The 13,600-nt window shown below is 42.8% G+C and overlaps 1 protein-coding gene across 1 annotated transcript; it reads left to right on the top strand.

The window, feature by feature from the left end:
- Positions 1-1,327: 1,327 nt before the first annotated feature.
- Positions 1,328-2,233, top strand: LOC309565977 (uncharacterized protein; the record flags this gene model as incomplete). Its single annotated transcript, XM_082271002.1, has 1 exon — positions 1,328-2,233. The coding sequence occupies one exon, from the start codon at positions 1,328-1,330 to the stop codon at positions 2,231-2,233; it is 906 nt and encodes a 301-aa protein (XP_082127128.1).
- Positions 2,234-13,600: the final 11,367 nt, after the last annotated feature.

Raw genomic sequence — 13,600 nt, 5'->3', positions numbered from 1 at the left:
GAGTTCAAGGAAAGAGATCAGGTTAAAGCCAGTTATGAGTCCTTTATCTCTCCCCTTGTCACCATAAATAAAAATGTAGATTGGATAAATTGTATCTATTATAATCAGCAGAGATTTGTTAACTATATAAAGAATTCCCTAAAGAGCATAGCAGAACAACTAGAAGCCACTTCCCAGATGACATTCCAGAACAGAATGGCTCTGGATATGACCCACGCAGGAAAAGGTGGTACCTGTGTATATATTGATAAAGTAGATAGATGCTGTACTTACATTCCTGATAATACTGGCCCCAAAGGGAAGGTCACTCTGGCCATTCTGTGGAACTAAAGAAGAATTCTGGCATTGACAACCCTTGGGATCAGTATTTTGGATGGTCTAATAGTTGAAAACAAACCCTAGTGTGGCTAGGAATTATCATTGTTATTATATTTGTTATAATAGGTGTTGTAATACTTTGTGTAGTCCCGAAAGCACACTGACTCACGCAACACGCAACCTCCCACGCGCTAGTAGACATAAGAGGTCCACTTCTATTTTTGAAAGACCCAATTTTGGAAATGCAAAGGTTGCTTGCTGTACAAGAGCTGGAAATAGGTTGAAAAAGACAATGATGAATAAGGTCATAGGATGGAAAGAGCAGAAACTAGGAGGGCCATGTAAAATAGCAGCCATATCATTGATCATTAGGGCCTTGCCCCAGAATATCTCCGTGTGTCTGACACCCAACCCAACTGATACAGCTACCAGAAGGAAAATACAGGAACTTAAACAATTAATTCCTCAGTCTAATAAGAAAGATATTCTACCCAAACCAAACTTTAGGGAGACAGAACAAGTAGCAAGACATTTGAATTTAGCAATACAGAAGTACATAGATCCCTTACCATCAATTCTAGGGAATGTACATCCTCAAGGTTTCCAAGATATGAATAGAATTCCCCATCATTTTCTGCTGATGCATGAATATGGTATACAACAATCACAGGGAAAGGGAGATTGTTGGGTTTGTTCTCATATGCATTCAGGAGAAAATATATTCCCAATGATAGCAAAACCATTATCTATAACACAGTTAATGAATGAGACATATGTGTTCACTGGACAGGCAAGACCAGACAATAGGCCATTTTTAATACAGGGATACACACAACCGCCAAAATTTTGTTTTCTGAATGGGCACCCACTGAATAATGAAACAAACATTTATGCCAATGAAGAATTTTGTTATGACACAGATGTCAATTTTACACTTCTAGACATAGAGAAATACAAAACATTTAACTTAAGAGACATTACAGGCTTAAACACTGATAGCACTGTTGACATGAATACAAAAATGAGAAACTTGTCAATGTACAATATCTCTTCATGCCCTAGATCAAAACCAACCTATAACAAGTCAGAGGTATATAAATGGTTAAATTTGGTGAATGAAACATTGGTACTTGACAATAAGGTCAAATTAATACATATCGCTGAGTGGTTATGTCTAATTGGAATGCGAACAGATCTGACTACTCAGGAGATGATATCTGCCCCAATGTTACCAGAGGGCTGGGTAGTTTGCTGCGGGCTATGGTGTCACACCACTATCCCTTTTCCCAAGGGAGAAGAATCAGCCGGGTGGTGCACCATAGTTAGATTGTTCCCTTACATGAGTACTGAGTCAGGAAGACGTGTGAGTATGGTGCCAGCCTCAGGGGTACTCACATTTCACGATCAGGGACGATATAAGAGGGCACTGACTAGTTCATGGGAGAAATTCTACATGAGCATCCTACCAGGGGGTACAGCACTGGCACTTATTAAGCTTGATGCATTTGCCGATATTATGGAAAAATTAATCAACACAACAACAAAGGATATAGGATTAATCAATGAAGAAATGAGGAAAATTAGGATGGAGCAGGAGGTAATTAGACAGCGACAGGAAAGACTAATGATGGCAGTAACAGGTCTGTGTGATCAAACACAAAACAAACAGATATGTTGCATATATTTTCACAACTTCACCAAACAGACTAAGGATGTTCAAGTACCAGATTATTATGACATTATTAATGGCCACCAACTAGAGAGAGACTTCAGGGAGAACTGCATAATCTTCCCAATGCCTGGAATCCATTTGATTCCAGGCATTGGGAAAAGAGGGGATTGTGAGGAAAAGGTGTATCTTGAAATGCCATTTTGTAGTGTTCAGCTTAGCATAAGTCATCACAGTATATATTAGAAGGTTAGAGTATCCCTTTATATCTCTTGGATGTATCTTTGCTTAGTGTTTCAGATTATAAATCACACTTGCACTTTTTACGCCGGATATCTAGTCTGCGGTTAGAGATTAGAATCAGAGACAGGATGTTCTGCAAGTTAAAGACATGCAAGCTATAAGAGATGTTTTATACATATATTGATAGAACATTGCCAATATATCAGCATCGGCTATAATGCATAACATATATTTACATTAATATAGCTTGAATAAGTTTCTTAGCAATAATTAATAATTGACACAGTGAATAGGAATTTACTAAACATATTATTAAGTATGAGAGATGGTTTTGCAAAAGCTGAGATGGTTTTTGCTGAAGTTACGTAACCGTAAAATGTTCAGACAGTACTGAAAGTAGGAACGGGGAATTTTATTGTGGTAACAGGTGGTATAAACTGATGACACAATAATATGTTATTTTTTTTATGATCTTTGAACTATATTTGACTTTTTATGTAACCGGGTAGATTAAGAAAACACGTTAATTGATTGGGTAATTTTTGTGGGAGGTCCTGGGAGGTATAAGATAATTTTGTGGTTTAAGGCTATATATTCTTGACGATGTTTGAAAATAAATGCAGTCATTAGAACCAAGCTATTGTGTATGGTTTTCATTGATTGTCCGGCTAGCTGAAGATTCATCCACAGGACAAACCTAGGGTGCACCCAAACTCGGGAACCATGAATATCCCCCTCCTTTCCCCCCCTCCGACATTTATACAATTAGGGATGGAGGTTTATACCATAGGGATAATGCCTCATATAAAGTCCCAACTTTTTAATTTTTGTTTTGTTTTGTGTTTTGTTTTTTCAATCTTTTGATCTCTTAGAATTGGGAGGCGGTGCACCGGTCGTTCCTCCGACGTCCCCTCCTCTCCTGCACCCCCAACGGAAACTTACTGTGCAAGAGGAGAGGGAACATCAGTATCCTGACCAGTCCTCACCGTGACGAAGTGCCCACCTCTAGTGCATAGTGAAATAATCAGTCAGTTGTGTTACCCTCTAAAGTCAGTCCACATTTTCCATCTGTTATTGAAGGCTGCACATGAACCCTGATTTATAGCTAGTAGGCATTCAAACAGGTGATTGCGGTAACCGCTAATTTGACATCAGATTTATTAAGTGAGTTTTGAGTGCCCCAATTGACTAGAATGTTGTGGCGTGTGCCGCTAATAGTATGTGACACACAACTTGTCTCATAGATAATGGAAATTTATCAATCCCAAAATTAAGTAGGGCCAGTCCCATTGAGGGATTTTGTATAATCCCTGTTATGGAGGAGATCATTTGAAAGGTAGGCTTCCAGTATCCCGTTAGAAATGGATATTCCTACATAATATGGGTTTGATTTCCCACCTGTCCGCACTGTCTCCAACATTGGTCAGAATGATGGGGCGAAAATTTGGCGAGTTTGTAAGGCGTGTAATGCCATCTGTGAAGCAATTTAAGCATTGTATCCCAATGTCCCACACATTTAGAAAAGCGATAGTTAGATTGAATCGCCCTCTGCCAGTCTGGCAATGAATGTGATGTGTCCAGATCTTTGTTCCATTTCTGAATAGCCATTGAAAGTTGGAATTCTGATTATTTAGGAGAGCAATATAAATAAGAGAGATTCCACCTTTCCTATGTGTTGGAGCCATGAGGAAAGCCCAAATAGAAGGAAAAACGTATAAAACAGGTAAGGGGTATTTTGACAGATATTGTGAGATGCGAAAGCAAATAAAATATAGTTTGGGAGGGAAGGAAAAACGACCCTGTATGTCAGATCACTTACGGGGATGACCATCTGTGTAAAAATCTTGAACATATTTGATTCCATAGCTGAGTAGAGGTTTAGTATATAGAAAGGGGATTCTGGATTCCAAATTTTGCATCGGTATATAGGAGGAATATCGATAGGGGGTTCCCTATTGGCTCCGTTCATAACATGGCGCCATGCTTTTACAGAAGCTTCCATGGGTGGAGAAAGGGAGGAAGTATTTCCTGGGGCTAAATGATCCATATATACAACTGATACCAGATCTGAAGCATTGCATAGTGACGTCTCCATATCTACCCAGCGAGGTCTATCGGATCGCTTAAACCAGTATCCTAGCTGTTCTATAATGGCTGCTAGTCTTTAGTCATGCAGATCCAGGAGCCCCATACCCCCTGTTTGTTTGTGAGTAATAATGTGTTTCCTTGCACACCTCGGTTTTTTGTGTAGCCAAATGAATTGGGTTAATAATTTTGTGAGGGTCGTTATGTGCTTTTTTGGGATGGGGATGGGAAGGACCCTAAAGAAGTACAGAATCTGTGGAAGGATAGACATTTTGTATGCCACAATTCTACCTACCCATGATATAGTAGAGCGTGTTATTCAGTTGCGAATGAATATTAGTTACCAAATTGGGGATTCCGTCGTTCACCTATGTGAATGGGTAAGAAGACTGAAGCTTACATTTCACTTTAGGGGCCATTCTCAAGTCAAGAATAAGAGATTTAGAATCATTTATTTTATAATCGGTTATGGAACTAAAATCATTAGGTAAATTGGTCACTGCAGGTAGGGACTTTTCTGGTTCGATCAGGAGGAGGATCACGTCATCAGCAAAAAGGCTGACCACATGGTTCTCCTCCCCGATCTGGAAACCAGATATTTAGGGGTGTTGGTGAATGGACTCGGCCAGTGGCTCAATCATGAGGTTGGAAATAGTGGGCGAGAGCGGACATCCTTGGCGGGTGCCATTAGAAATGAGGAAGGAATTAGAGAGGAGACCAGATGTGTACACCCTGACTGACGGGCAAGAATACAGGGCCATTATAGCAGACTTAATTTCTCCACAAAACCTGAAACGGGATAACACCATGTCCATGTAATGCCATTCTACCCTATCGAACACCTTCTCTGCATCTAAGGATAACAGCAGAGAAGGCGTTCGGGAGGTCTCTGCACAATGTATAACATTCAGAATTCTTCGGGTTGTGTCCGAGGGCTATCTCCACTTTACAAACCCTTGTTGATCATTCTTGATCAGGAGTGGGATAATGTCTGATAATCTAAGGGCAAGATTTTTTGCACAGACTTTGACATCTGAATTTAAAAGGGATATGGGTCTAAAATTAGCTGGCGTAGTTAGCTCTTTCCCTGGTTTGGGAATGGTTATTACGTAGGCTTGCAGCATTTCCTTGGGAAAGGCGGAAGAGGCAGCCGCTTGGGCGAACACTGATGACATATGAGGAGCAAGGATCGTAGAAAAAGATTTATAGTACTCATTGGGTAGCCCATCAGGACCAGGGGATTTATTCTGTGGGAGAGATGCTATAACTCTGCAAATTTCTTGCTCTGAAATTGCTCACTAAGTAGTTGCAATTGCTGCGGGGTCAAGGAAGGAAGGTTAATAGTACCAAAAAATCTGAAATTTGAGATTCAGTATGATGAGACATGGTATTATTGTCTTTTAAATTATATAGGGTACCGTAATATTCAGCAAATTGGTCTGCTATATCTTGAGGATTGTGAATTTTTTGTTTAGATAAAGGATGTATAAGATATGTGATCCTGTTTTTAGTTCTAACGGCTTTCAAGCGATTAGCCAGGTATTTACCAGGTCTATTGGCATTAGCATATGTAGTGAGTTTCAATCGTCTAAGGTGCATGTCATAATTCTGGAGACAGAGTTCCTCCCTCAATCGCAAAAGAGTTTGTGAATGCGCCTCAGACGGTTTCAGTTTGTTCTGTTGTTCAAGGGTATGAATATCACCTAAAAGGCGAGAGCTATAGCATCTCCGTAATCTGGCCCCCTGTTGCAGCAACATTCCCCTAATATACGCCTTATGGGCATTCCATAAAGTAAAAGCATCAGAAGTAGAGGGGGCATTAAAACATAAGTACTCTGTAAGATTAGCAGATAATTTCTTAATAAATTCAGCATTTTGTAGTAGTTTAGTATTACATCGCCAAACTAGGTTGGGGTTACCGCCCTCTGGGCCATCAGAAATGGAGATCAAAATGGGTACATGGTGGGGGGGGGGCGTGGCGACCGCCGAAGCTAATGGCCACTTGAACTGCGTGATCCCGGCTCTACAGCTCACTACTGCCCACCACAGCGCCCTCTGACCTGCATCTTCCACCGGACCAGACTCCTAATCTTCTTGCCCGCACTATGTCCCAGCGGCGGAGGCGAACCAAAGCCGCCTCAAACAAAAAAATGCAAGAATTTTTTCCAGCGGTGCCCGCCGGGCTCCGCCAAAGTGGCGGCGGGGACACTCTGCTCGGCTCTGCACGTCCGCCTCTTGCGGCCAGCACTCCGGACCTTCAAGGGGAGGGGACGCACACTCTATCACCGCTGCACGCTCTGCACACAGGTCCTGGAACTCCCGCTCACAGCTCCGGGGCATCTTCTCCTCCTACTCCTTCATCTCAAAGCCCTGTCAAGTCCCGACCGAGGATGAATCCCAGACTCCTGGCACAGGCTGCATCTTCTATGGAGGTTAGTTCGGACCAACACACCCCGACCTCCAATGCTCCCTTACCAGACGTCTTCTCCTCATTCCAAACAACTGGACAACCAGTGTCGGACACCACCATTAAAAGTATGCTTAATACGCTACACGCTTCCCTCCAAGCAAATATAATCACAGCCATGGCACGCTGTCAGGAGGAAATAGCCGATTTGGGAGGACGGGTCAATACAGTGGAGAATAAGCTGAGCGAATTCACCACATCTTATAATGCGATGGTTGACTCACATGCCCTGTACCAGGAAGACATGCACCATGTGCAAACCAAATTGGCAGACTTAGAAGATAGGTCCCGTTGCAACAATTTGAAACTCAGAGGTGTCCCCGAATCCGTGACTCCAAACCAACTGTACGCAAATCCCCGGGTCCGGATGGACTTACTAATGAATATTACTGATCCCTCCATGAAGTCCTGTCCCCGCATCTGCTAACCATGTTCTCAGCCACGGCTGCATCTGCGTCATTCCCTCCTGAGATGCTACAAGCCCATGTGGTAACTCTTCCCAAACCAGGTAAACCTCCTAATACCCCTGCCAATTTCTGCCCTATTTCACTACTCAACACTGACGTTAAAATTTACGCCAAACTACTAGCAAATCGCTTGGCCACAGTCTTGCCTGATTTGATAGGACCAGATCAACTGGGATTTATTAAAGGCAGGCAAGCCCCGCATGCCACCAGGAGAGTGATCAACCCCATGCATCAGGCGGAGCGTGCTCGGATGCCTTCTCTTCTTCTATCTATAGATGCAGAGAAGGCATTCGACCGCGTCCACTGGGGATACATGAAAGCAGTGCTCGCTAAATTTGGATTTTCGGGCCCCCATGACTTCGGCCATATTGGCCCTATACTCTTCCCCCTCGGCCAAAGTCCTATCTTCAGGTCTTCTTTCTAAAACGTTTCTTATCACCAATGGCACCCGTCAAGGATGCCCCCTCTCCCCCCTTATCTTCAATCTAATCATAGAGCCTCTGGCCATCTCCATAAGAGATCTTCCTCTGATCCACGGCTTCAAAGTCGCTCATTCTCATCATACTATTACCCTATTTGCAGACGATGTCATCCTCAGTCTCAGAAATCCCATCGTATCCCTCCCAGCGGCCCACCGCCTCCTCCAACAATTTAGCAATGTCTCATATTATAAAGTAAATTTCACTAAATCCCTCGTACTCAATATGGGAGTCCACGAATCTACCGTTACACACTTAAAATCCACCCTACCTTACACATGGACATCGGCAGAAGTTCCTTACCTGGGCCTGCGGCTCACTTACCCCCTGTCTAACCTAACCCCTTCTAATCTCCACCCCCTTATTTCCAATATCTCGTCTGATGCACAATCTATATCCCGCACTGAACTGTCATGGTCAGGCAGAATAGCAGCTTTCAAGATGATATGTTTGCCCAAAATTTTGTATGTGTTTCGCACCCTCCCGATCCAGATCCCCTCATCCTATATAAAAACTTTACACAAAATCCTCTGCACTTTGGTTTGGCAGAAAAAGCGTGCTAGATGCAATTATCTCCACATGATTCGTCATAAATCTGTTGGGGGTCTAGGCCTCCCAGATTTGCAGGATTATCTACTGGCGACTCACCTTACTCCCATTAGACAATGGACCCCTCATTCCCCCATGTCCCCCTGGATATTGCTTGAAACCCTCCTATCTAAATCCACACACATGTACCTTCTACTCCTGGCAGACATTTGGAAACCCTTATCCCTCCCAGCGTATCACATTACCACCCAATTGACACTGAAAGCCTGGAGGACCTTACTTTCCAGTCGGGGCTCTACCGCTTCTACTACCCTGGTGTCTTTCCCCCTGCAAACTCTTCAAATTCTCCTCCCCTTTACCTCTCTATCTAATTTTACTGCGGCGGGTGTCCACACCGTGTCCCAATTGTACACCCACACGGATCTCAAGAGTTTCAGTCAACTCCAGACTGAATTTCAATTGCCTGTGTCAGCTAAGTTTCAGTATAACTCCATCTCCAGTTTCCTCCACAAACATCCCCCTCCCCAGACTCACCTTCCGTCCTCCATATTGCAGTACTTATTTTCTCCCACCACTAGGACTAAAGGGATCTCCTTGCTTTACAATCATCTTCAAAATAAACTGTCTTTCTATAAAACCTCCCACATGATTAGTTGGGAGGAGGATCTTCGGGCAGACTTCTCCGACACCCAATGGCAGACCGCTACCCAAAGTACATACAGAGCCTCTAGATGTGTGACGCACTGGGAACAGTCCCAAAAAATTCTAACCAGGTGGTATTTAACGCTGTATCGCTTGTCCAAATTCTATACCCAATCAGATCCCCTGTGCTGGCGCGGTTGCGGCCAAGTTGGCACTATATATCACATCTTCTGGTCCTGTAAAAGCATGTTGGGTTTCTGGAGAAGGGTGTCTGAGATTCTCTCTTCTGTTTCGGGGATTCTTTGGCCTGTCACTCCAGCCATGGCTCTCCTGTCTCACGGCTTAGATAATATCCCCCGGGACATGCACACAGTATATACCCACATCCTGATTGCGGCTAGGTCTGCTATAGCGAAACATTGGAAACAATCAGATCCCCCCTCCCACCTAGAAGTTGTCCGCCTAGTCAATAACCAGTTTTCTATGGAAAAAGCCTACGCTTTCTCTATGTCTCAGGGGGCCAGGTTCACTCGACACTGGTCACCCTGGATAGCCAGTAGCTACTGTACCCTGGCCTTGTAAGGGAAATTGAATGTACCCCACCATTCTTTTTACATTTTCATTCCCAAGAATTGTGTATAAACCCATCCAATCTACCTTGCCTCTGTTATACCCATGTTTAATTCTGAGGTTAAAGTGCTTTATGGTATTTTCTGAGATTTTATACGGTTTTCTTCTGACATGTTAATACGAACTGTTGCTGTTCCAGTCAATATTGGTGTACGTGTATGGATTGTCTTATTTTCATTGTGTAAATTTTCAATAAAAATTATTGAAACAAAATGGGTGCATGGTCAGACCATGTGATATCAAAAATATGTGACCTTGTAATCTTATGGAGCAGCCATTTGTCCGTTAGGAATAGGGATGATCGAACTTTTGAAAAGTTCGGTTCGACCAGAACACCCGAACTTCACGAAAGTTCGGGTCCGGATTCCAGAACCCCATTGAAATCAATAGGACCCAAACTTCTGTAATCAAAAAAAAACATTTTGAAGCCCTAAAACCCAACAAACGCCCCTAAAAAGTGCCTAGGGTTCTGGGTCATGCCCCAGGGACTATTAATCACATAAAAAAAAAGTTCTTAAAAATTTTCGTTTTTGATAGAGAGCCAATTATTGAAAAAATTATTGGAAAAAAGAAAAATGAGATTTCTTTTGATTTAGTGTCTGGGGGAGTCTAAAAAGTGTACCTGTGAAGTTTCAGCTCTGTAACATGTCCAGAACCAGAAAAAAAAAGATAATTTTTCTTAGAATTGTTATTAGCGCAGAGATGGGGTTCCTGTATATATATATATATAAACATACACACATATAGGTGTGAAAGTAGCAGAACCCCATCCCTGCGCTAATGAAATTATTTGCAGGGATGGGGTTCCGCTCCTATCACACCTATATGTGTGTATGTGTATATGTGTATATATATATATATATATATATGTGTGTGTGTGTGTATATATACCCCTATACAGAATTTCAGATGTTATGCCTGCCTCCAAAGATGTCCAAAAAATGCCCAATAAACGCCTGCAACAACACAACTGGGTGTTTTTGTTGCAGGTGTTTATTGGGCATTTTTTGGGTGTTTTTGGAGGCAGGCATAACATCTGAACTTCTGTATAGGGGTATATACACACACACACATATATGTATATATATACACATACACACATACAGGTGTGATAGGAGCGGAACCCCATCCCTTCAAATAATTTCATTAGCGCAGGGATGGGGTTCCGCTACTTTCACACCTATATGTGTGTATGTGTATAAATACATATATGTGTGTGTGTGTATATACCCCTATACAGAAGTTCAGATGTCATGCCTGCCTCCAAAGACGCCCAAAAAATTCCCAATGAACGCCTGCAACAAAAACGCCCAGGTGTGTTGTTGCAGGCGTTTATTGGGCATTTTTTGGGCATCTTTGGAGGCAGGCATAACATCTGAACTTCTGTATAGGGGTATATATACACACACACATATATGTATATATACACATACACACATACACACATACACACATACAGGTGTGATAGGAGCGGAACCCCATCCCTGCAAATAATTTCATTAGCGCAGGGATGGGGTTCTGCTACTTTTACACCTATATGTGGGTATGTGTATATATACATATATATCTGTGTGTATATATACAGTACCCCTACACAGAAGTTCAGATGTCATGCCTGCCTCCAAAGACGTCTACAAAAAAGCCCAATAAACGCCTGAAACAAAAACGCCAAGGTGTGAAAGTAGCGGAGCCCCATCCCTGCTCTACTGCAATTCTAAGACAAACAATCTTTTTTCTCTGGCGGTCACCCTGACATGGATGAATTCGGTCACCCTGGCATACAAGGAGCGGAGCCCCATCCCTGCTCTACTGCAATTCTAAGATAAATGATCTTTTTTCTCTGGTGGTCACCCTGACATGGAAGAGTTTGGTCACCCTGGCAAAGCAGTCAGAGTCAGTTCACCCTAAACTACACTACGGTCACCCTGACACTTAACGCTTTCCCTACAGAAACTAGATTATTGAATCTAACTATAGTCGTACATAGTACCCTAACTACACTAGATATCCCTTTCCTCACACTAATAATTGCTAAATGACACTTTTGCAGCAGGAGTAACACAACTGCTTCCACTCTCTTCCACAGACCCTGTATTACAGTGCTAGAGATTTGGCGGGGCTATGTTATATACTGGGGGTCGTATTCACTACTGATTGGCCTCTGGACCCCCTAGTCACTCCAATCCCATTCCTAGCATCCTCCTGCCCCCTCAATTGGCTTTTACTGATGTTTCTGGTCCAATCACGGGCTTTTAAAGCCCAGTTCCTGTCCCATTGCATTTTGGTCGGTTCTGGTTGCCGAATTCCGAACTTTTTCAGCAAAAAGATCGGAATTCTGCCGAATTTCGAACAGTCAATGTTCGTGTCGAACCGATGGTTGACCGAACCGTTCGATCATCCCTAGTTAGGAACAGGTCTATTCAAGAGTATGAGTTATGTCTGGGAGAAAAGAAGGTGTAGTCTCTCTCATTGGAATGGTTGCATCTCCAGACATCAAATAAGTCCTCTCTGTGGAGCAAACTACCAAGTTCCCGGCGACCTCTAGAAGGGCCTTTGGAAGCATCCAAAAGTGAGTCAGGTACAGCATTGAAGCAATAATTCCACCGTATTTAAGACGTTGTATTTTTTTGAAAAGCTTATTGAGGAAACAAATCTGGTGGACATTGGGAGCGTAGAGGGATACAATCATGTAAGGCTTGGAGTTGACATCACATGTCTGTTTGATGAATCTTCCGTTTTCATCAATGGTGGAGCTATGGAGGTGCAAACGAACTGTACCCTGCACCGCAATTAAGACTCCTTTTGTTTTATTGCTTGCACAGGAGAGAAAGACATGGGGGAAGTTATAATTGGAGCACAAAGGACTTTTAGAGGCTTCAAAGTGTGTTTCTTGAACACATAAGATTTCCACTTTATGTGTGAGGGCTTCCTGCCACATGGAGCGGCGTTTGGCTGGATGGTTCAATCCCTTAGTGTTGAGTGATAAGCATGTAATCATCACAGAAAAGATGGATTAAAGGTTTGTGCAGGAGAAAATGTGGCCTTACTTGGATCCAAGGCTATCAGTGGGAAAATCCTCATTGTTGCTGTCCGGTGATTGTGTAGACGAGCATCAAGTCTTACGTCCCTTGGGATGAGCGTGGACTGTAAGGAATCCCATGCAGACTTTGGACGGTATCCTGTGTTAAAACAATGAGAAAAAACAAAAAGAGCAAAGAAAAAAGCAAAAATAGGAACTAGGAACAGAACCAGGATATATTAACTGATATCCTTAGGAACATGGGGTATGGTGGAAGATCCACTAAGAACCGCTGAGATTAGGTGGAACGTCGAGGGGTGGGAGAGGGACCCGCTTCATGTCTCATCCTGTGTGGAGGGCGTCTTCAGGTTACAACTTGCCAGTCATAATAAGATGTACCTCTAGGTTGGATAAGAATGAAGTTTGGAGAGGGAGACAATTCAGGTATTATGTCCCATTGCCTTAGGAAGGCAAGACCTTCATCCATTGTGGAAACAGGGACAGTGGTACCGTTATGTGAAATAAGCAATGTTGCGGGGTATTTCCATTTATGAGAAATTTGGTGATTTCTCAAAGCCTTGGTAATACTGGCCAGTTGTCTCCTACGTTGAAGAGTGTGGCGGGATAAATCTGGCAAAATCTGGATAGATGTATAGGCTGGGGGTCTCTGCTCTATTTTGGGAAATTGCTCCATAATGGCTTATTTGTTTTGTAATAGTGTACCCACAAGAGGATGTCTCTAGGGATATCATCAGCCAAGAAAGAAGGTTTGGGAATTCTGTGTACTCTATCCACAATAAGGTCTTGTGCAGAAAGTGAAGGGATAATCACTTGGAACATTTCCTGGACATACTGAGGAAGTTGGGACTGTAGAACTGTTTCTGGGACTCCCCTGAGTTTTAAATTGTTCCTCAGGGAACGGTCCTCAAGGTCCGCCAATTTATCTTTAATCCATAGTATGTCTTCTGTTTGGGCACTATGGGCATCAACTAGTGTATTGTATGAAGTGGAATATTCGCCCATGGCCTGTTC

The sequence above is a fragment of the Pelophylax lessonae genome (assembly GCF_965119305.1).
Source record: "Pelophylax lessonae genome assembly, chromosome: 10".
Taxonomy (NCBI): domain Eukaryota; kingdom Metazoa; phylum Chordata; class Amphibia; order Anura; family Ranidae; genus Pelophylax; species Pelophylax lessonae.
The sequence above is the reverse complement of the archived record's forward strand: the minus strand, read 5'-3'. Positions and strand labels throughout refer to the sequence as shown.